The sequence below is a fragment of the Rhea pennata genome, chromosome 2 (assembly GCF_028389875.1).
Source record: "Rhea pennata isolate bPtePen1 chromosome 2, bPtePen1.pri, whole genome shotgun sequence".
Lineage (NCBI taxonomy): Eukaryota > Metazoa > Chordata > Aves > Rheiformes > Rheidae > Rhea > Rhea pennata.
The window spans coordinates 99,174,678-99,199,365 of record NC_084664.1 but is presented as its reverse complement, the minus strand read 5'-3'; the positions used below and the strand labels follow the sequence as shown (position 1 = coordinate 99,199,365).

General features: G+C 37.0%; 1 protein-coding gene across 3 annotated transcripts in view; it reads right to left on the bottom strand.

Annotated features, from left to right (window-relative positions):
* Positions 1-777: 777 nt before the first annotated feature.
* Positions 778-24,688, bottom strand: part of ECI2 (enoyl-CoA delta isomerase 2) — a 36,398-nt gene continuing 12,487 nt past the window's right edge. The window contains exons 2-12 of one of the 3 annotated variants that reach the window (XM_062570011.1): positions 16,254-16,416; positions 14,891-14,989; positions 12,683-12,874; positions 11,768-11,837; positions 9,850-9,952; positions 8,078-8,198; positions 4,916-5,005; positions 4,210-4,353; positions 3,284-3,375; positions 1,566-1,627; positions 778-1,081 (exon numbers count right to left, since the gene is read on the bottom strand). In XM_062570011.1, the coding sequence (XP_062425995.1) occupies positions 1,576-1,627; positions 3,284-3,375; positions 4,210-4,353; positions 4,916-5,005; positions 8,078-8,198; positions 9,850-9,952; positions 11,768-11,837; positions 12,683-12,874; positions 14,891-14,989; positions 16,254-16,416 (1,126 nt within the window). In that variant the 3' untranslated portion in view covers positions 778-1,081; positions 1,566-1,575. Of the gene's footprint in view, positions 1,628-2,584; positions 3,376-4,209; positions 4,354-4,915; positions 5,006-8,077; positions 8,199-9,849; positions 9,953-11,767; positions 11,838-12,682; positions 12,875-14,890; positions 14,990-16,253; positions 16,417-24,688 lie in introns of those variants that run through there. The other 2 variants (XM_062570012.1, XM_062570010.1) reach the window with 2 other exon arrangements.

Below are 24,688 nucleotides of genomic sequence, written 5' to 3'. Positions count from 1 at the left end.
GCTCAGAAGGCATTTTATAAAGCCATCTTCTCTCTTTGTATACTGATGAATTCTGTCTGCTGAAAGCCTAACAACAGTTATAGAGTGACACCGTAAGTGAAAAAAACCTTTGTTTGGAGCCAATAAATAGAGGAAAATGGTTACTAGTAAAATTTAAGTCTAATAATTTGCTTCCTGATGGAACAGCAAATTATAAATTACACTCCCAAATAGGGTAGCAGTGCTCCACTAAGTGCATCTAAGCTGTTACTCCTTATTGGTATGCTGCTTTCAGAAATTAACATATGCCGTCCCTCATAAAGATGTCATGATCCAATCAACATCTCTGAAGAGGATTTGGAATATGTAGTTGAGTCAATGTGCACTGCAGACAACACATTTTACTGGTGTTGCTCACTGTTCAAATTCAAATGACAGTAAACAAGTAAATACCCAATTCCTGTATCTATTGCAGACTGCATTATTTGTAAAATTTGCATTTAAATTTCACAGATGGCATGCACTTCTGAAGATATTATTCCTCACCTGCATTAGAATAAATAAATACATATACACACATATACACACATTCATACACGTGTGTGTGTGTGTGCGCACTTTCAAAGAGCTGTTCTATTCCAGGGCCTGCTACATGCACATAGTTGTATAAGGTCAGTCATGAAAGAAGCATTCAGTGAAGATTATCCGTTGTTCTGCGATCTATGTGTAACCATTCAGTTTGTCTCCCACTCTTAATCATAGTTCATATTGTTACTGGTTAGATAAATAAATGCCATATTTAAGATTACCATATTTATTTCCCACTCAACTGTGACCATTCTGAAGCCTGGTGGTTTTCGTATTTGTTGAGTAATATGTCACATAAAAGCAGAATTGGTCCAAATGCAAAATAAAACACAAAAAATTAGTTTCTTTACTGTAAGCTGTATCAGCTATTAACAGACAAAATATGGCTTTATATGTGCACAAATTCTTGTCAAAAATCATTCAGTTATGGGTTTCACAATTTCCACTCAAGCCCTATATTTTTATCCCTGTGTTTCTATAGATTTTTTTTGTATTTTTTCCTGAAGATTGTTTCCTGCAAAATCAAAGAGAAAAATCACCTTTTTTTATTTATAAAAGCATGAAAGAGATCGTTGTATGTTACTAAGAAATTTCTCTTACAGTGGTTAAGAGTGCAAATTAGTCCCCAATAGTGCAATGGATCCTGAGAAACACTGCAAAGAAACTATGTGAGTTCTAGGCTGCACTAAATCATGTTAAGAAATGACAGGAAATAAAAGGAGCAGGTTTTTCCTGGTGTGAGAACCATTAGGAAACAATTTGGAGAAAAATAGAGAATGGGATTAGCACAAATGCTTGCCTCTAGAAAGCGTGAGAGAAGGAAGTTAAGAGTACAGAGAACCTTAGCAGTAGGTGAACTGGTCAGTGAAACAGAAAATTGTAAGCCCCAGCAAAGGCTGTAGGCTGAAGGAAGATAAGTAGTTAGGCCACCAGTGAAAGCAACACAAGTTGTAGCCTTGGTGAGTAAAAGGATAAATTCTGAGACTTGATGTGCATACCTGTTCTTGTTTAGAAGAGAATTTTTAGCCTTTGCTTCCTTCCATCCAGGAAAGCATGGAAACTGAAAAGACAATCATGATCCAAGAAGGCAGACAGCTCTGCTATACAAGCACTCTAGCTTTATATTACTCCTGAAGAGTACACATTTTCTTAGCACATCAGTCAAACCATTCTGAGCATTTCAGGAGCACCTAATAGTTTGACGAATGTACTTACATAAGTCAAATCTCTCAACTATCAGACTGATGAGACCTACAGCAAGGTACTGGATAGTTGAGAGATAATAACCCATTAGTAACAGAATGTGTGTCAAGATGTTTTGAAGGAGTGGAAGTTGTTTGCAAAGTAAGAAAAATGGATGAAAATTTATCATAATTGTGAACATACAGAGGAAACGCAAGTGCCGAACTTAAAACACAAACACAATATATGTGCATTTGATCCCAAGGACTCAAAATCATTAAGGCAGACACATGACTTGGAGAAGACCTACTTATTTTTATCTTTTAGCTATTTGCATCTTTTTCTTCCTAATACTCCAAAATCTACTGCTTTGTGAAAATACTTCATTAGCAACTGAAATTACAGACTGTGTTGTATTTGTTTATGGAGTCTGACTTACAGCAAGTCTTCTAGTGACTAGCCTTTCTTTTATATGTACATTGGCATATATGTGTGTGTATGTATATATGCATAAAATTAATTATGACATGTTTATATCTGAATGAATTTATCTTAGCATATTTATTTATTCTTCTGGTGAAAGACTAGTTTGTACTTACTATTTTGTTCCGCGGCTACCAAAGGGAGATCCTAATTTGTTTGTGGGGATGCTGAGAAGCCTTATAAACTTACTATTATAGCACTTTTGATGTTTAAATTTACTAGTTTAACTAGTAAATTTAGTTTTAACCCATTTCCCTCAAAGTACTATCAAAGAGGAAGAGATATTGCCCTTGTCTAAGGCAAAGAATTATTTTTAGTATTATAAACAAAGAACTTAAGAAGATGCCACTAATCCCTGCCAGGTAATCAGTTTATTTCATGGCCTCTGAATTGAACACATTTCAAAACAGCAACATTAATACAACTCCAGGAATTATTTTTAAAGGATTCCTCCTCCCTCACTGAGGATGCTTTACAGCAGTAGTAGGACTACTGCTAGTAGTACTGTAACTACAGTAGTACTGTAAAGTAGCAAGACATTAATTAGATAGTGATATTTATTTTACATTAATACAATATTTCCTGCCCCACAGATGGATAAAAACAACCACTCATAAGTCAGTAATTGAAGAGCTGTCAAAATATAGTGCTATTGAATCTGTTGCTTCTTTTGGAAGACAATTAGCTCTAGTAATTATTCAGAATTGTCATGGCTGCCCTATAAAGTAGTGATTTTTTTTCTTAGCATCACAAATGGAACGATCCAGTGTACTTGTCATCAAAATTGTATGGAGAGATATCTCCTAAATATCCATAATGGATGCAAGGCACACAACATTGTTTTAGATTTTATGAAACTGTTTTAACACAGTACTTAGAAATATATCACATCAAAAGGACTAAGAATTATTATTTGAAAAGGAAGCTTATTAAGGATAAGGATATGTAAGGCTATTGTCAGAAGGTAGATTATTCTACTGGTAAATATTAGAGCTTTGATTTCTTTTGAAAGAAGCTGACAATAGCATTTAGACATTCATCAGACAACCACCTCTCCTTGAGGACTTCACACTCTTGATCATTCACTGCATGGAGCTTCTCCTTCTCCACACCTCGTAACAGTTGCTTTGACACTGCCAAGGACTGGAAGAGAAAGAGAGAAAAAATACTTGCGTTCAATGAGGAACATGAACAAGGAAGTTATGTTTCTCTATACCTTAATTTAGTTATTACAGAAGTAGCACAATAAATGCATAGCTGTACTCAAACTAAGTTGCATTAATATTGTATTTTAAGCCAGTCTTTTACCTATAAGCTAACTATTGTATTTAATTGCTACAAGTGTTAATAAAATGGGGACTCACGGGGGAGCAAAACATCAGCCCACTCAGTGCTCATAATTAAATAGATGGGTGTAAAGACTGAGACCTGTTCAACTGTCTGCAATGCCAAATGTAACTTGCATTATTGACAGTTGGTACGACTGTCTTTTCATTTCCAATGCATCATAGTATCATTGTGACTCAAGCAGTAGTTTTGCAAAACCTGAACTACTAGAAGTGAGCATGATGAGTGAATTCAGGAAACAGTAAAGCCACCCACCCAGCCTCATCTTGAATACTCAAGAAATGCATAATTAGTATAATAATATTGTAGAATCAGCAGTAAGGCTCTTAAACCTAAATTGCTGCCAAAATAAAAATCTAAGAGAAGGAATCAAAGACAAGTGCATCAGACTGTAAGTGGATTAAGTAGCTAATCTTTAAGGCATTTCTGCCAGTAAGTCACATTCATTCAGGGTAGAAGAAAGGTATCTACCTCAGCAGCGGAGGAACTGGGACAGACCTGTGTCTGAAAATGTACTGAACTTTGTTATTTCAGTTAAGAATGAAGTGAAACCAAAGAACAGAGTAAATCTGGCAGAAAAACTGGGAATATTACAGACTTGTAAATTGGAGAAAATCTAAAAAGACTTACATTTTTAGGAAGACTTGCATAAGCTTTTAATCTTGCCCAAACTTCCTTCTGAAAAGTCCTGTTGGGGAAGACTTCAGTCACAAGTCCCTGGGCACAGGCTTCAGCTGCAGTCAGCTTTTTGTTGAAAAGCAACATCTCAGTTGCCTAAATGAAAGCAGAGAGTGTGAGACTCAAGACTTGAGGAATCTGACAGGAAAGGTGCAAACTTCCATTTCACATTGTTCTAGTCTTTTGACTGTTAATGTCTGCTTTCTGAGAAGAACAGATCTCCTACTGTTCAAGAGTCTACATGCCTATTTGAGCAGAGCTCCAAGGATGTCACCTGAAGTTACCTCATCATTATTTTATTTATTTACTTCCTACAGTGATTCCAGGATTTCTAGAACTGGGATTGGTAGGCTGTACCTTACTGAATAGACTATCCTTGATATTTTTAGGTTTATAAAGTACTTGCTCAGATTTAAGTCTTTCTCCTCTGGTGGAGGATGCCATGAGACAGAAAACTTTCATGAACATCCCAGTATGGATTTGGAAGCATTCAGTACTCTCTTATGGTGCTTATGCTGATACTGTCATTACATTTCTTAATCTTCATTTCAAGAGATACCAACAGGAGCTTTCTTTGAGGACACTTGCTGTGACCCTACTTGGAGGATAACAACACAGAGAGGTCAAAAGATTCCATGTATAGTACAGATGTTCTTACCTTGGCTAAGCCCATGATTTTTGGAAACAGGTAAGAAGAACATCCTTCTGGACTCTGTCCAAGTTGACTAAATGGGGTGTGAAATGTTGCCTAGTAAAAATAAGATCGAAATAAAGCAAACCTCAGAACCAGTTCACAGGACAACAGTACTAGGATTTAGTTTTCATTTTAAAGCTTCTGCTGTAACAGCGTTTACCAGAGATATATTTGAACCTTTATTATAATAGGCTTTAAATATTATCCTGTAACACAGCTTCATCTCAGTGCACACAAGACTTTGTTTATACAACATGATTTCCTTTTCTTAATAATCCCATTGATGAAGTTACCTTATTTGAATGGAGTACTTCAAAAAACTAACTTGCATGTGCAAAATCTTTATAGAAAGGATGTTCATAGACATCTGCTCTAAAAGTTATTAAGTACATAGCCAAGTAATTTATAGCTAAGAAGTACCTTGCTGCCTGAAGGCACATTCTGAGTTTATTTCACTGCTGAAAAATTTAAGTGATTGTGAATCTTTCTTCAAATTTTATGCAAATTTTAAAAGAATCTGTGGCAGAAATGCATCTTGAGATCATACAGAACAGTACCCCAACTGCAAATTAAAACTGAACTGCAGAACTTTATTTTTAACAGCTTACATCAACATCTGGCAAGGAAGACAAAATACTCAACTTTATTTCCATTTAAAAATATGAACTGATGTTGCCAATGCAGCTTTCACTGTAATAGAAGGTAAGCATGGCTTACTGTACCACAGATACCCTTACAGTCAGACAGATCAATAACCTTCCTAAGAATGTGACACACAAAATTGGAAGTATGTAAGAATATATTAGACAGCATCTGCTAGGATACAAGTTGGTATAACTGATGCTGGTGTAGGAAGAGGAGAAGAACTATACCAGTGATGCACACTGGTGCCCCAAAAACTGCAGCTAGATCCAACCAGAAGGCAATTTTTCTTGATTCCCAAGAAAGTCTTGATTCCCAAACAAGTCTGTTGTCAGACTGGTCTGTGTAGTGTCTCATAAACATAGCTGGCAATAATTCGTTCTGTGAATACCTACCTGAGAATAAAAAGAGATCCTGAAAATACTGACGTTTGCTATTTTTGGAATAGGTAGCCAGTGCCTAGGGCACTCAAACCAAACTGGTGCAAAATGTGAAAGTAAAAGGTAATTTGAATGAGAAGGACATTACTGCCTGAGAGTTTACAATCCTGGGAAGGGAAGACTGAGAGAACAGTCACCTTTAAGACGACTTCAGTAAACTCAAAGATAATAGGAAAACTCTTCTGAAAAACTAGGTGAAGGGCCCACTTGGACCCTACAGAATTCCTCAAAGAACACATGGAAAAGCTGTCCTAGTGAGGGTAGGCAGATACTAGCAGATTGTCTCAGCTAAATCATAAGCTCTTCACTGACTTTAAACACAAGTACACAGGAAGCGAAAAATAGGTCAGATGACTAAGGATGAGAGCAGTATGAACATGTAGAGATTTAAAAAAATTAGAAATACAAGGCACAAAGTAAGATTCAACTACAGTGATAATGTACATGAATAGTAAAAGGAAGTCCAAATATGAGTGCAAATATATCCAAGTGAGAAGGTGCTGCGGAGAGGATGCCAAAATTACCAAACAAATATTTGGATTAATCTTCAGCTAAGGGTATGCTAAGTTATGGCTGTAAGGGATATCCCGCTGAGGAAAAATGATTAGAATTCAAAATAGTCTCAATAAATTGCGTAAGTATGAATAAAAAGATACCATTTAATATAGATAAGTATAAAGTCTGGCAGGAGTAATTGTTAATACAATATAGGATAGGAACTGTTTAACTAGCAGTTTCACAGTAAGGGATCCTGGGGTTGTGACAGTTCACAAATTGTATGCAAATCAAATGACATTCTGGGCTGTTAAAACAGGAACACAGCCTGCGAAACATGAAGAAATTATTCTGCTCTATTTTGTATTGGTAAAACATGAGCTGGAGTGGTGTTTCCAGTTTGTATCGTTACGCTTAAAGAGAGGCTTGGAACGACTGGAAGGAGTCCAGAGGAGCTGGTCACAGGTCTAAGAAAGCATACGAGGAACAACTGCATTAATTGGTCTTGTTCAGCTCCAAAAGAATTGACAGAAAGAGTAGAGGTAAACCTGAGAGGTATCTAATAGTTTTAAGTACATTGGAGGCTTTTGCAAGGGAGAATGAAAAGTCTGTTCTTTACATCCACAAACAAGGAACAATAGGTTCAGCCTGCAGCCAGAAAAAACAGATGGTGGGGGGCAGGGGAGAGAGAGAAGGAAAACCCAACAAGCTTCTAACAAAAAAGAGACTCAAGGACTGGAACAGACTGAATAAATAAAGAACATTATACAGTCATCTGTCAGGAGTGACATGGTCCTAATTGACCGTGTTTTGGGGCAAGCAGAAGGACCCTTGCAGCTCAATTTTCCTAAGTCTCACAGTGGTAAACCACCAACCTAGCAGGGACTTTGGGAAAAAATCCAACACAGCTGCTGAAGAAGGAATCCAAAAGTACCACCCATTACGGACAATTCCAGCTCAGAAAGCAATAGCTTGCCTAAAATGATTTCACACCTGGGGTTAAGTTCTATGTTTGTTTACTAACTTTAAACAAAAGAATATCAGTGGCACAAAAAGTAAGTGATATAATAGGATTCTGCGCTATGCTTTAATGTAGCTTTTTTGTACATTTGGTAAGTCTTCTTAAAAAGAATCTTGAGCTGGATAAATCAAAGCTTTTCAAGTTATCTTTAAACATAGATTTGATAAAATGCTAGTTACTGCACTCCCATTCCATACTAATCTTTTGTTCTCCCCACACCTTGCCCCAAGTGGCTTTGCAGTTATTGTCTCACATCAGCTACTGTACCTCTTGGTACAGTAAAAAGTACAGTAAAGTTTCTAAACTGAAGCTCAGTACCTTGGTAATGTAACCACAGCGAAGAAATTCCACACATGTTAAGCATCAGCTGATGCATGACTATATTGCTAATTAATATAAGTGTTCCTCAATATGACATAAGAAGTTCTTACACTAGTGTGTGCTTTTCTGCCGGATTACTCTAGACCAAATAACACTTGCTAGAGACCTTTAGATACTGTCTTCGGATCAGCTATGTAATGTACTCACCAGGTCAGAAGCGTAGACAATGTCACACAATCCAAGGAGCGTTACAGAGATTCCAATGGCTGGGCCGTTCACCACTGCAATCAGTGGTTTAGGAAAATCAATAAAATGTGCAACAAACTCTCTGGAGAGAAGGAAAAACAGAATGTGAGAGCATGAAATATAAACTACTTTCAAACAGACATGATTAGGTACTACAAAAAACATGGGTTATGTCCTAGGTAGCATATGTTCTGACCTTTTTCAGATGAATATTGACAAAGAAAATAAGCGCTACCTGAAATACCTCTATTTCCTGACCAAGATCCAAATACATGCATGTCAGCCCAGCTTTCTTAGATGCTGCAATCAAATTATGAAAGTGCTGTGTTCTGGAACTACAGTTATTGACTACAGCTAACTAACAAGAACAATCTTTTGCCCTATCTACCTACTTGCCTACCTATCTATCCATCCCAATTCCATTCTTGGGATATTCTTTCTCTTCATAGATTCTGTTCTGCCATGAAGCTCCAGCGGGCACCAGAACTGTGATGCAACTACAACTCAGATTTCCCTAGTGCTCTTCTGTACATGTTTGGGGAAAAAAAAGTGTTTTATTTGACAGCTACTGCACCATCCAAAGAGTGCAAGATAGATTCTCAATTTTTTTTTTCCAAAAGTGAACAGCTGTGATGACTCCACTCCTCTGGCCCCTCTGTGCATCAGTTGTAATGAAGCACTGCACTTGGGCAATATCAACAGGATAACAAATACAGTCTTCTGACAAGAGCAAGGTGAAAGATCATGAAGTATACATGTGAGACTGTGCATTGTGATGAATGTCCTACAAAAGCATGGCTGGTTGGAACACTTGCCAAATGTTGCTGAACAACATTTTAGTAACAGTTTAGGACTGTGTCATTGTACTTTGCAGGGGCAACCGTGATGCAAAGATAGCTTGCCTAAGTAAAAGCCACAAAACTAAGTACTTGCAATTCATCTTTAAAACAAACCAAAAACACCATTTGCTTTTCTGCATATTTCAGATTTTCCATCAATTGTAAGTGCTTAAGATAAGAATCTAAACTGGCAAGCATCTCTCAAATGAAATAGTCATGTATAGACATAAAAGGAGGACAAAATCTGCTTAAAACTGAGCAGGAAAGAAAGACTGTTGTTTGTTGCAAGAACTATTTCAGCCACTGTCTCAGATGATGTCTCTGATCTTCCTCAAAAGACCAGAGTCTTCTCTTAATTTATTTTATCTTCTTACCATAGAAGATAAAATAATTTAACAAATAGATTGAGACTAAAGGATGGAATTAAGGTATCAGACTTCCTGGGGCATTTTGGGCAAGCCTGTAATACCTAGTCTCTATAGAAAGCAACATGCCAGTGAAGGTATCTTAGCATATCCTGCTAGTGGAGACATTGCTTTATAGCAAAAAATGATCATTTTTTTCATTGCAGTTTACAGCTGATAAAGACAAAATCATGTTTTTAGCATTATCTGCACAGACTTTGGGGCTTAAAAATAAAACCAAGTTTCAAGTATCACTGTACTTAAAAAACAATTTCTAGTATGCATCTCATTTCCTCCTTTATTTGATGTGATTAATACTGCTTCTCCCACATAGTCCTTGTGTATATGTACATTCTGAGCTCTTTGACACAGTCACCTAACCAGATGTATTGTACTTAGCATAACTCAGTCCCTACTGTCATGCTTTCTAACAAGGCCTGCAAATGTAATTTACAGTAATTTAGGCATATATGAAACCAAGATGATCTACCTGAGTAGTAGTGCTCCATCTTTTGCCATCTTCTCAGTTTGACCAGCTTGGACATTAGTAAAATTATTCAGATCATTTCCACTACAATAGTACTCTCCATTTCCTGCAGAAAGAACACACACAAAAAAAACGCAGCAATGTTTTCTGAGTGGATTACATTTACAAAAGAATTTCATTCTAACAATATTAAGTAATCAGAGGAATTGTCTCAAAGTAGAAAAAGTATCTTAAAGGACATCTACAGTTTAGCATAATACCGTCAAATGAAAAGTGTCTTTTATTTCTCTCCCCAAGTACTTGTTCAGCTTTCTTCTGTCAGTTCACAATCATTCACAAAGCACGAAGAAATATTTTTTAAAACAGAAAAATATATTATTATATATAATGTATATATATTTTATATATACACACATAGGTATAAGTTTATGCATTTCCCTTCACTCCCCTTCAAACTGACACAGGAATCGGAGCAGATAGAATAACATATTTAAAATACAGTGCAAGTTTTGCTTTTATTATGTCCTATTGGGAAAATGGCATAGCAGTCTAAGGAGACCAATGACAGCACTGCATTGAAATCACTGTACTAAATGATGTATTTTTCAATAGGAAGTAGTTGGCAAAGGCATAAGAGAGTTTGAGACACAGTGGAAAAAGCAATGACTATTTAAAAGCTAGAGAGGACGATGACTGCATGATTTAATTCTCTAAATCATCCTCTGTTCCATGAGGATATTTACAGATCAGGCTTTTCTCTGTTTAGTATATGTATTACTTTATGCTGCAGTGCTCTTACTAACTATTTAAAATGGAATAGAAAGGTTTGTGCAGGAGAGTTTGCCGTTTACTCCTAGCTATACACTTGATACATATTCTAGCTGTATGAAGAGCCTTTCCCATGCTTTAAGGATTGATGTGCTTAGTCATGGCTAATGAAAGGAAATTCAGTGCCCTGGGAATATGAGAGTGTTCGTAAAGATGATAGTAGAGATGAACACATACACAATTACCTCGGAAGTGACAAAGGGTAAACTTGCTCAAGCCCCAAATCACCTTGTGTCCACACTACTTAGCTGCAAGCCTTAAGCTTTGACTAATTTTCTAGCTGTATGCTCAAAAGCATACCTAACTGCAATGAGGACAAGCCACACAGGCAGAGCCTGCCACAGCCACTCTTTTCCTCTCACCTGCCCCTGATACAGTGTTGTTCAGTCAGTGTCAGACAGAAGCAGACCAAAGAGTCCTCCCTAGAATTCAAATACGATGTCACCAGAACAACATGACTTCACAGGTAGCTTGACTTTAGACTGCCCTTTTGCATGATAGCTGCAGTTGTCCAGTTGTACACATCATGTATGTGGTGACTGAGATGTATACAGGTGGGCCAGACTGCAGCTTGTATGGACAACTCTTTTCCATGACAGACACAGAAAAATCAAAATCAAGTAACAGTTTTTTCTGTATGATCATAAGTAAAGATGAACTGTGAACTTCTGTTAAGTATTCCAGGGCAGTATTTGAGAGGTTTGTTTGTTTTTAACATTTTCTGATGTATGACAGAGGTAGACAAAATAGACTAAAGCCATCCAAACGAACTCTAAAAGCTATGGTGAAGAAGCTGTGGAGCAGACAGATCAGCTACTTAAAAGTAATATAGCTTTTAGAGTATCTCATGTTCATCTTGCATCTCAGAAAGATGTTTTGACATACCAGCAAGCCAACTGAAAAATTTGAAACACCATCTTTTATAGAATTTTGTCAAAATGCTTTGGAAAACTTTTGGTCTATACTAAAGGAAGCAATTTCCTCACTTATATACAATTCTGTCTTAGCTTAAAGACATGTAGATAGCTCATGTCAGGATTGTATTTTGGCATAAAATAAAATAAATTTAAGAGAGGCATAAAAAATGCAATACCAGTAATAACTGCTATGGTAGAATCATCTTTGGCAGCTTCTTCAAGCGCTTTGATAATTTCTCTGTACATCTGCATAAGACAAAAATCAACAAAGAACAATTGTGATGCTGTAAGAGATCATAAAAAGGAGATCCACACTAAGGAGCTTGGGAGATAGTTTAAGGATGGTTCTTTTAAATATGTACAAAACATGCATCCATAGGAAGTACTGCAGTATTTCTGACCACAAAGACATAAGCTTGCAATACTCAGACTTCCAATGAAAATCTAAAAGTCAAAATAAGGTCCTTTGGGAGATAAACATTAACTGGAAACAGCTTATTTTAAAACCTGAAAAGTAGTATGACAAGCGGGCAAAATAATATATTAAAGAATTAGCAATGAGGGCCAGAGTCCTAGCTCTGGCATTTCTGCAGTTGTGAAACAGGATGATTATGTGGCTTCTCCAACAAGATGCATTTCCTCTTAAAGAGAGCTATAGAAACAGGACAACTATACAGAGATAAATACAGTACTGCTGAGCCAAAGTAGGCTGTCCACATTCTTTGTTATAAGCAAGACTACAGTCAAATCTTGTTTCCAGAAAGCAAACGGGTCTTCCTACAGGTTGCTGTTTTAGTTCAGCGCTGACCATAACTCTATACTAAGTTAAAAAAAAAAAAAAAAAAAGAAAAAAAAGGCACAGCAAACATCAATCTTTTAAACGCTTGTAAAACATTAGCAGAGTGATTTGATTCTATATGGCATCACTATACCTCAGACTGTAGTTGGAGTTAAGACACTAAACCTTCATAAGATTCAGACCACTATGCTTAAGTAAGTTCTGTTAAACCTGTAGCAATAATCATTTAAAAGCTTAAGTAACTTACCCACGAAAGAAAAAACAGTTAAACCTCCCAAGTCAGTTTCTTTACCTTATGGCTGATGGCATTTTTCTTCTCAGGTCGGTTAAGCATTATCTTTGTGATGTTGTTTTTGGTAGTAACTATTATTGTTTCATAGCCATCATGTCTGCTCTCTTCTGGAGCAGCATCTTTCACCTGGCTAGAAGATTCTGCAGAGACCAGACTTGAGACAAGCTCAGTGTATTTCTGCTTGGCATTATCCTGCAAAGAGAAAAAACCAACAAGATTATCAAATGTTGAAATCCAAACCAGTTTGTTCTTCTATTCTTAAAATGGGAAGCCATAAAAAGAAGGGGAACATGACCCCAGGATAAATGAAAAAAATCTTTCAATTAGAAAGCATGCTAATTAAGGTAAGAATATGAAGATATTGTACTTAAACATTGCAGATTGTGATTAAATTCAGCTGGAAAACAGCAACAAAGGATCTGCAAAATAAAGTACATAAATGTTGCAATGATAATGACATTATTTTTTTGAGAAATGTCCCTATCCATGCGTGAGAATACCTGAAAGCCCTCTGTCATAATCACAGCATTTACACACTTCAATTCATGAATCCTTTATTGCTGCTTTCCAGTTGGCCACTTCTCCAACAACAACAAATTTTATTTTAGAACATTATGTTTTGCTGGAAATAAGAATACTGAAATGGATCCATGGCACTTAAATTTCTTACAGACACTAGTTAGCATTTAGCACAAACATGACATGCAAAGGCCTAAAAAACTCTCCCCCCTCATGTCTACAGTAAGTAGTGATTAAAAAAAATTGCAAATGCTTGGTTGTTACATCTATTTCCTTGAAACGATGTTATACTTCAAGAATTTCTGGAATCTCTAATACGTGAAAATATTTATTCCCTCTCAACTATAGCTTCAAGAGTAGATTCTTCTCCTTGAGTATTTTAACTACTTCCAAAAGATGCACAGTGCCATCTAAAAAAAAACAACCACCACCACAAAACCTTTCCTGGTTCCTATCCTTTCCCCAGCTCACCCACAGTGATATTCTGACCTAACTGAATTTCTTTCAACACACGTATCATAGGCAAATGAAATATTTCAAAGCACATTAAAAAAAAAAAAAAAGAAAAGCTGTGTTAAGTAGCATCTATGACTAACATCCAAAACTATTCCCAACAGCAGGCCTAATGAATTAGTGACACAGCCTGTTTGTAAAGCTTATGTTTTCTTCAGTTACTACAAGTGGAAGAAACTGTGCTACATGCAATAGCTATGTGTAATATCAGACTTAAGACAATCTGCATGAAAATAGAATACTTATGTACCTTTGATTCTATATTCTGCCTGCTCATTTCACTTCAGATAAAGACTTCTCAAAAGGTTGTAAAAGGTAAGAAAAATCTCAAGATCAACTGAGCAAGAACGAAAAGAGGCTCTCAATACACCATTTTTATAGCGACTTTTTTCTAGTCTTTTAGTTAGAGACCGATTTTTTAAGGTGACAAACTTATCAATATCATGCTGGATTCACAGATTTGTTCTTTGTCTAAACAGGGAGAGAGAGAGAGAAAGAGAGAGAGAGAGAGAAAGACAGACATGCAATGTTTAGTAGCATGTGAAATTACAGGAGAGGCCTAATTCTGTGCTCTCAAGGTAGAATTTTCATTTTGGCTAAAGGAAAACTATGTATGAATCTTCACCATATAGCCTCCCTCCAAGAGCATTTAATTCTTGTACTTCTGCATTTGATAGAAAGAGTGAATAAGACAATTTTTCCTTTCTTTAATGACTGGTAGGACTTGCTACAGATGGAAGGCTTTTTTGGAACCTCCCAATCCAGATGTTTAATCTACCTCCATATAACAGTAAGATCTATGAGAGCAACAGAGAGAAGGATCACAAGTCAAGGAACAAGAAGAGTGAGGCTCAATCCATCTCTCCCTTAAAGGGAACAGTAGAATACAACATAATGTTAAAAACTACATTTTTACGGTAAGTCAGTACACACATAAGATCTCTTACATTGATACAAGCTGTTAGTAGTAACTTAAAACTAGGCTTACACAGAAAAAAAAAATCTCCAAACATTAAAGTATTGAAATGATTATGAGAATACAGTGGAAACACTTTGGTGCCTGAAGCAGAGGCCCTAGCTAGCACATAATATGTTTACATACCATTCATTTACATACCAGGCACTTGAAGCTACAGTAATTTAGAAAGTAGCTAGGTGAACTATAGATATCATCACCTGAGACAAATTGCGAAGAGAATTCCATGCATCCCATTTGGCCTTCTTAACAAAGTCCAGCATACCTGGTTTGGGAGAATTGCAGGGACCCTCAGTAGCCTGGGAAGAAAGCGAAACAAACTAAATCTTTGTTTAAAGTCAGATGTCTTAGTAGAAAAGAAAACAACCTTTAGGAAGATTTATGTGATCAGAATACAAAATTCAGCTCTGAGGGAAGGAAAATCTAACTGTTGAGCTACATTCAGACAGTCTGCATACCATGAAACTTCTCTGTCTGCCATTTCCTAATGGCTGGGGCTGGCTTTCAGATGCCCCTAACCAATAAGAGATATTAATTAAAAAATATACATGTATAAATATATTCTCAGCAAACTATCTCAAAATTGTTATTAAAAAGAAAGTTTTAAAAGCGTAAGTTGTTTGAACAAATATATCATTATTTAAGATCTAGTAAACTGGAACTAACTTCACAGCTGGCCCTGCTTTGAGCAAGGTGGTTGGACAAGATGACCTGCAAAAGTCTCAGCTATTCTAAAGTACTCTATAATTATTTTTCCTGAAGAAAGGTATGCTATTATATTATATAGATAAATATTTAGAGTTGGTGGATAAAAAAGAAAAGATGTATTTATGAGCCATTATTGTTAGTTACTGAAATTACCTGAAACATTCTATTATCTTTAAGATGATTTTTTAAAAGGATGATTGATTGCCACCTTCAACAAGCCATGGCCTGTACTGACCCTGTAGCCAAATTTGATTTACAAATACTTCCCTACATACCAGTACAAATCCCCCTAAGGACTTGCAGCAGTATCTACATAGCTTCCTTCCATGCTGTAGTAAATAACCTTCACTCAGAGTAAGTGTGGAGGAAGAGTTCCTTGAAATAAAAGCAAACAAGCAAGCAAAAACCATACCACAAAGTCAACCTTCAAATGTTAATACTGCTAGATTATAGGACCAGATGACTGTCTGCAGATAAAACAAAGTTAAGAGAAAGCATGTGGCATTCCCTTTTTTTCCTGAGCACCAGCAATTTTCCTGTGCTACATGAATACAGGGCATATTATATGGAAGGCATCACACAGTGGATGTAATTCGGTTCAAGTCCTTTGAATAAAGGTTTCTATTTGAAGGACAGTTTACAAGATGAAACACTCTGCCTTCCTTCTGAATTCAGGCAGAATTTGAGGGGCTAGCATTTCAGAAACAGGATTTGACTGCTTGAAATGAAAAGCTTCTTAAGACATAACACATTAGAACCGCCTATATTTTAACTATTTACTTTAAATATATATATTATGGGTCTATCCCCTCAGATTATAATTTCCTCTTAAAAAACAAAACAAGTCAAGCCTACCTGTTTAAACAAAGCGTAGAGCTTCAACTTAACTTCATTCCCAGGATCCTTTTTCAAAAGCTTCAGCTGCTCTTGAGCCTTTTCAAAGTCTTGCTGGCTGACTTGCATGGTGGCTGCTGTCATGTGCAGGTGAATGGCTGGAATGCAAAGAGCTTGCACTTGCCTATTAATAAAGTGGGAAAAAAAAAATCATTAATTACATCTTTTTTTAAGACTAGAGAAGAAAAATATGCTGATTTAAAGATATTTAAGTAAATGTAAAACATTAAAAATTTGTACCTGCACTGTTCAAAACAACAGCAAAGGAAAAAAAAGGCAAAAAGAAACTACAGGAAAGTTGCTTTAAAAGTTGGATTCAGCTGTAACATAATTAACCTTTTAGAGAACAAGACATTAGCTCTCTCTAGTATGTAAAATGCTGGACTTAATGCAAGAGCAACGCATTAACTAAAATGCTGCCAAATGACAGGAGAAACTACACAGTAATATACCAGCTGATCATCTACAGACCACTAAATGGCAGTATTGGTAAACTAATGCTTTGCTGTTTCTAGACTAAATCACAGATCCATCCATGACAAAATATATATATATATATATATATATATAAGTTTTCATCTCTGTATACAATATTAACAGCTTTATATGCCTGTGAATTAAACAGAGTAGCCTGTCTGGTTTTCATAATCTATTCTTGCAAGTTTTGTGTGCTTCTAACTCAAAGCATCTTAATATAAAGGCCTGGTTCTGCTATCAGGGCAGCATAAATCAAGACCAATTTCAAAATCTACTTTGGGGTAAGAAAAGGATTGTCAGTAAAAAAAAAATGTAGATACCTGAAATAAGAGTTGGTCAGAATATTCTGGGAAAAGAACTTTCCATCAGAAAAAAAGTAATTCCATCTGAACCAACCAACCAACCAAAATAATCCTGGTGACACTTTGTAAAAGCAGTCTATTTCAACAATTTTGGAATCCAAAAGAAACCTAATCATTTTGACTTGTTTAAATAGGGCAAAAGTTTGTTGTTTCACATTTTTCCATTTAAATTCTAATATATTTAAGAATATTTACTATTTTTAAAATGTTAACATGTTTCAGTTTGTTCCTTCTGGACTTCTGAAAAAAAAAATTCCTACTGTAACTTGCACAGAGACACACCTGCCATGTTAGAATATCATGCAAAATAGTTACATTTAAAACTAGTGACTAACTAGTCACATTTAAAAAAGTAATGATTATCTGAAATATAGACCAGCAGAATGCTTGATCACCAATTTACTCAATTTACTCTGTTAATAATTTCAGTTACAGAACTGTAATTTTTAACTCATATCTATCATGAAAATTCTGCCGTTTTACACACTTATTCAGAATTTTAGAGAAATAAGAAAATTCTGCCCATTTCAAAAGCATCTTCATCACTCTTATTCCTTAATTAAAATTTGTTTTCTATTTAAGCCTAAAAATTACAGGCAAGAAGTGTGAACAATGACAACAGTGTACAATGAATTTTATTACTTTTAAAACCATCCAAGCATACAAGCTTTTACTTGCCTTTCAAAAATGTTTGTAAAATCTGTTGGTTTTGTCCTATTATGGTCCTTCTGCATTAAAAAATCTAAGTTCCTGGTATTTACTTTTTTGAGGCTACTAAGTTAGAATGACAGAGAAGAAAAGAGTATTTTCTGTTACACACAGAAAACAACGTACAAAATTATGCCATTAGTGATTAAAGAGACACAACGGTCTTCAAAATCTTTTCCCATTAGACAAGAACCTACTTGAACAATACAAAATGGAATAAGGTATCAAAAAAGCAGAAAGTTCTCATCCTAAAGTAAGGCAGTGGGCACAGGAAGTCTTTTTACACAAACTGATTAGTGTAAGCCTTTATTAACATAGCAGTGAGCTCAAAAAACGCAGGTTAATCATCTGCCAGTTTAACTAACATCAGGCAAACAGATGCCTTCAGAAGACTGTGTCAGAGTTTAACAGTTCACTTAAGTGTTGAGGCTCATGGACTTCATGCCCAGCATCCGTAACAGCATTTTAACAGGAAAAAGTATACCTAAACAGGTACAGATACAGGAGGAACTTGAATGCACTGGTCTCAAGATGGTCATTCTATCTGCTAGGATTTTCTTTTTTTGACAGACTAGGCAGTGACTATACTAAAGTGGATTCAAAGTTTAAAAAAGGAGGATAAGTTTAGGAGTTTAAACCATATATGAGAATCCTGACTTGATTACAGGTTGACTATAGTCACATAATGCTTTAAATACTATAAATAGGCTTTCAGATTACAGGTCTGATTTTTATACAGTTTGATAGCTGTGACCATAAATTAACAGAATCTGAAGATGCAGGTGGGGGAGAAGCACAAGAGCCAGACTAAAAGCATGTGCACTTACATGTTTGGGGTGAGGTGAGGGGGTGGGTTGTGGGGTGTGAGGGGGAATTTCAGATTAGCAGGTCAGGAGTTCTCTTCCTTACTAAAAATGCAAGAAAAAAGTTGGAAGAGAAACCATTTAGGTCAATAAAAATATCTAGCTGAGAAGCGGAATGATCTTTCAGTAAGCCCAGACTTGTAGATAAGAAACAGGTCATCTATCTAGCTCAACTAGCCCATCTTAAATTTTCCTTTTTCTTTCTTCTTTTTCTCCATACTGACTGGTTTGCTATAGATTGTGAAAGGTAGTGGTTTATTAAAGTCTGGTTATAAAAGAGTTCTCTTTTCTTTCAGTTCTTTCTTGCTGCTTGTAGTTCGGTTCTCTGCAGGAAATCTGTGATTCACTCCCTTCTCTACACCTTCGGTTCTCAGAGGACGTTTACTGCACATCAGTGATGATTACCAGTTCTCAAGATGCTAAGGCTAAGCTGACTATTACTATTTCTCTGTTAAAATAATGAAAATGAAAAACCAAAGGTAAAAATCAAGTTATTTTATGCCTTTCCCCCTATATTTGCTCATCTTCAGAGGGATACACGAATAGCAAGGACAGAGCTCCTTGTCTCCATGTATATCACATGAAGAGTGAAGAGGAGATGACGCAGCACCCATCAGCACCCAACAGTGCTGCTGCCTCTGGGACCGCATCATGAGCCCTGTCCCAATCCCAGTGGCAGAATAGTGGGAGAGGCTGCTCTAGCACACTAAAGGGAGAACGTACTCTATCTGCTGCTCCCCAGCGGTGGCACTAAATCCACCTTATTCCCTCAGTGAGCAAATCCTTGTCTCGTCTTAGCGGTCCCACTGAAATCGCACAAGGAAGGCAGAGAGCCTGAAACCTGACTTTAAAACTGCTGGTGTCAAACCCTGCACCTGACAGGCAATCAGCTGCCGCTGTCCCTGCTGCTACAAGCTACCTTCCTTGCGCTGGCACCCGTGGAAGAGTGGTGAGGGCCAGGCACCCTCCCTGCTGCTGGGCAAACAAGCCAGCTCCCCTCAGAAAGAAAGAAATTAGGGGAGTCACAACCTGGCAGAGCAGCTGCAAAGCCCACAGCAAATGCCTGTGCATTCCTGCAACATCATTCAGTTGGTACTTTGCCAGCTGTGTACCCTGGAAAAAGGAACAAATCCTGGGACACTGCTAGAACATCCAGGCTGACAATCACTTCATATTTATTTTCTTGCCTTGGACATCTGTTCGTTCCATTCAGTCACTTGTGGTATCTTGCAAGTCTGCCATTTGTCTTATTCACTGTACCTATTCATGTAAACATCTCTTATCCTCACAAACATTCAAACATAAAGCCCTTAATTAAGATTTTTAAAGTCAATTCCACTGCAAGTAGTTTCTCACTGCTTAAATGATTAGCAAATAATTTATAGCATGAAAGGCCTATCAGGGACTACAAAAGCCTTTTCAGAAAGAGAGCCTCTTATTACAGTGTAATTCTTTGTCACTTCTGTAAGGTCTTTTATAGAGTTAAAAATGATATTAAAAAAAAAATACTGACTGCTCACTTTCTAACTTTTAAAGCAACTTAGCAGTTTGCTCATTAAGACACTAAATAGAAGCAAAAAGATCCTTTGGCATAGGAGACATCAGGTATGCTCAGTGAAGGAAAGGGTTGGCTATTCCTGAACTCCATGTTCCATTTACTTAGGAAAGAGTTTCTTTTAAATTTTAGTAGCTCCTGGGGGGGGGGGGAGCACAGACAAAAAAAGTTAAAAATCCTATTAGGATTAAAAGCAGTGGGTGGTATTAGAAATAGATGGGTTTAAAATGCTTGACAGAACTGGAAATGTTCATTTTGCATTATTATAGCTGGCTTTAGAGAGTGAAGGAACAAAAAGAATAGGAAGTGTTATCACACAGAAGTAAGTAGTATATTAAGCTGTCACTTAGATGAATCCTAGAACAAATGTTTAATATAAGATATGGATATCTTTAGTACATTATGCATAATACTTCAAATAATGCGTCTGACAAGCTATCTCTGCTTTGCCATGATTAATAACACAGTGCTGTGATCTTTTACATTCCTCTCTACATACGTTCCTCACCCAAAGCAGTGAAGGGAGATTTAGCCTTGAGAATACAGCAGCTGCCCCTTGCCATTTCACACGCACCTTGTATTACATCATCAAAAAATGCCAATATGTGTTAATTTTCTTTCCATGTGAAGAGTAAATTAAACAAAATACTGTTTTGATGCTGCTTCTGTAGTAAAATTTTTTTTTTAGTTAGGAGAGAATCAAAGAATCAAGTCCCACAGCCCCCTAAAGCATGAGCAGTTATGACCCAAAACAAGCGTCTGATTATGCCCCTCCACAGAGTCCCTACAAAGAGGAGACAGTGTCCGTTCTGCAGCCCAGCCCACCGCAGCCTCCCCCAGCGCCAGCCCGAGCTGCAAGTGTTCTGTAGGGTTCAGGAGTCTGAAACTCATCCTGAGCGTGTTCAAAAGGCCTGCGGCAGCATGAATAACTGCGGCGCTGAGAAGCTGCTGTGAAGTCAAAAAAAGGGAGCAATTATCCATGTGGGACTTCCACGCTCAGTGTTCTCCTGCTGCTAAGGACAGGACCGCATACATCAACAGTGCAGGAACCACGAGCCCTCCTCCGCACAGCGACCAGAAGTAATCTGTGCTTCCTGGTGCCTAGGAACGAAGGACTCCAGCTACAAGCAGTCGCAGACTTCAATTTCTCTGCTTTCAGTAGCATTTCTCTCTGACCCTCCCTCAGAATTATTCTGAGTGAGGAGAGAGGGATGTGGAGAAGGAATAACAATCTTCTATCATCAGTTCAGCTGTATCAAGGGATATAAGAGCAGAGGTTGGTGGGAGAGGCTACCAGGGAGCTGCCCACCTGCAGCAATTGTTAGGGTGGAGATAGAAAAAATTCAGCCTGAGACACTGACTTCTCTCATATTTTTCCCCAAAGGCTTTATCTGAATCTCTAAAAAGAACATTAAAAAAAAAGAAAAAAAAAGAAAAAAGAAAATAGACAAAGGAAAGGGTGATACCCAAATAATGACAACAAACAAAACATCAACTCTACCACTATTTTTTAGCTTTCTTGGTAACTAAAAAATAATGTTACTGCTCTCCACATTCACTTACAGTATTTTATGCACGTGGCAAATTTAAAACTGTATGCTATTTTATTTTGCTGAGCAAGAGGAAGCTATTGTCTATTTTTGTAACATAAAAATAATTACAACCAAATCCATTTATCATGTCATTGGTTATATATTACTGACTATTCAAAAAGATATTTACCTTTACAACAATGTAGCATTTAGGATTGATAAATTTTAATACAGCCTCAGCTCTTACACAGCAGTGGGTTTCTTTCCCCATATAGCTGAAGGTAGACAGGGCTAATCCCAAATTTCTGTTATACTTCCTAGTCCTCCAACCACTCTCTCAACAACAAGCAGTTGAGCTGGGAAAAGAAGCAGCTGATGATAGTGCCAACCCAAAAGGAGAGGCCTGTGGCACTGTTAGAGCAATTACGCCTTCTTTGCTGCAGAAAGAAAAAGGGGTGTTGTGTCTGAAGGTGGATGGTTGGTACAGATGTAGAAGATTTTGGTGGAGGTTTTTCTAGTTGTAGAAACAAAGCAACCCTCTTTTTCTTTGTCATCCTGTTACAGGCGTCTCTCAAAGAACTTCAGATCATTTGACTTGGCACACTATTTCTTGTCATACACCTTTCCATTTTTTTTCTTTTTCCTGCAGAATTATTTTATTTCTCAATCTATGTATCTGATGATAAGAACATCTATCAAATGAATACCATGTCTGCTATACAGTCTTGTCAGATTGGGTCAGAGTAGAAAGCAGCATCCCTTTTCAGTTATACAGACAGACTTTCCCACAGGTAGAAATTCTGTATTAGACAGTCATGGTGTCATATCAAAGAAACCTCAGCTTGACAGTTTTTACGCTAATCAAGTCACACTGCTTCAGCTGTTAGTTTCTGGTCCTCTCCTTCCAAGTTTCTTGTCTTACACGAGAAAATGTGGAGTAACTATACCTGACATATGAATATCTCCCATTGCAATTCCTGCCATTTCAAAAAGCCTGCATCTGCTTCCAACTATCTCATCTGAAAACTTCCACTTCCCCTCATTTGTGTGTATCTCTTTCAAGATTTTGTTATTAATTAAAACAAAAACATTTCAGAACATAGCCTGCAAGAAAGACTCATGAAAATAAGTCTTAATTCAGAACATGGAGAAGCACAGATTGCCTGTAACGATCACATTCAAATTTCAGTGATTGCTATCTTTTCTAATATCTAGCAACTGCAAAAGAAGGAAACAAATGAGTTTGCTACTTTGAGTAGCACATACACACTTTTCATAACAAAGACCTTTTTAAATCTTTCTCATAACCAAAAAAACTAACTTGCACTAACTACCACATGCAGAGTCTGTACTTTTTCCAGGTAAATTCTCAGATTCCCCTGAGAGCCTTGTGGTGCTAACATGCACCACAGCTGTAGGTTAGCAAGTCACAGCAGGTGAGCAGCCCGAGTTGCTTTCCTGCAGCCAGAACCACTGTACAGGCTTGTTAGGTGAAGCAATGTTATGCTACTATTCACTGGGCTCCTGCAGAGATCTACTGGAACAAACTCATCACCTCTTACACCAGAAACCAGTTGCCTGAGAGAGGCTTCTCATCAGCCTCAAGGTGTATTGCCAGAACACAACAGAAATAGCTTATTCCTTAGAAATCAATGCAATTGGTTTACTTGGAAACGAAAAATACAGGGTATTATTAACCACAGGATTATTAGGGAGGGTACGGAGGTGTTGATGACTATCCCTCCCTACTCTACAAGTACAATTACAATACTGTAGCTAGAGTAGAATAGCTAAAATGTATGTATTAGTATCAGAAAGTAGAACTATTTCTAGTGTTCTGGTATTTCCAATATATCTAGCTGACAGAAAAGATCAGTGCACATACTGTATAACCAATTCATTTACTACTGTTTTAATAAATGGAAAGAAATGAAAGTCAAATTACTTCCACCTTTACATTAGATGATTTTTAATAGTTGTTCTAAACACAAGTTTGGTGTCTAAATCCTTATCAGCTTTTAATATTTTACACTCCTACACTGTTTTGACATATAAAGAACAGAAGATAATGATGTGTCTATTGGCAAATCAAAGTGCTGAATCACTGTTGTTTAGTGTAAGTGATTCAGCTGTGCTCGATAGTTTTTTTTTCAATCTTAAAGAATAGCTAAGAATCAAAGATCTAGATTACCATTCATTGAGATTTGATATGGGCTGCTCTTTATGCTCTATAAACACACAGTTAATATTCTTTCATCACAGCTGTTGGGAAGGAAATTGGAATCATCTCCAGAGGCCTCTACAAGAGCTCTCTCCAGCAGAATTCAAACTTAACTGGAACACGATGAATAATTAAAACATGAGAGAATTTCTTGTGCATCCTCAGTGCATGTAAGACATCTCTGCAAGCGGAAAGATTTACAGACAGATATTTTCTGAAATATATTTGAAAGTTATAAACATGAATGTCAGTAAAACATATAACGATGTGACACTCACGCATGGGACACTTGGTGAGAATTGCTCACCAAAGCTCTATTGTGCATCTGGAGAGTCACAAACTTAAATAGCTTCTTTAGACAACCTCATCCAAGGTGACTTTCTAACAAAACACTCTTGAACAGCTACTCAAAATAACTTTATTGCTAATGGAGTGAGGAAAAAGCCATTTTATTTGGCGTCCAGGGACAGTTCTTGCTGACTGAAAAAGTAAGGAAGTGCACCCACAGGTGTTACTGGCTTTTGGCCAAAGCAGCTAGGTTTCTCATAAGGACAACAGCCAGCTGAAGCCCCATCTGCATGAGGAAACTCACTGACACTACTGCTAGTTCAGCTGAAAGAAAAGAGAGATGAACACTTTGTTGAAGCTTACATCTCTACAACACCTAGATACAACTGG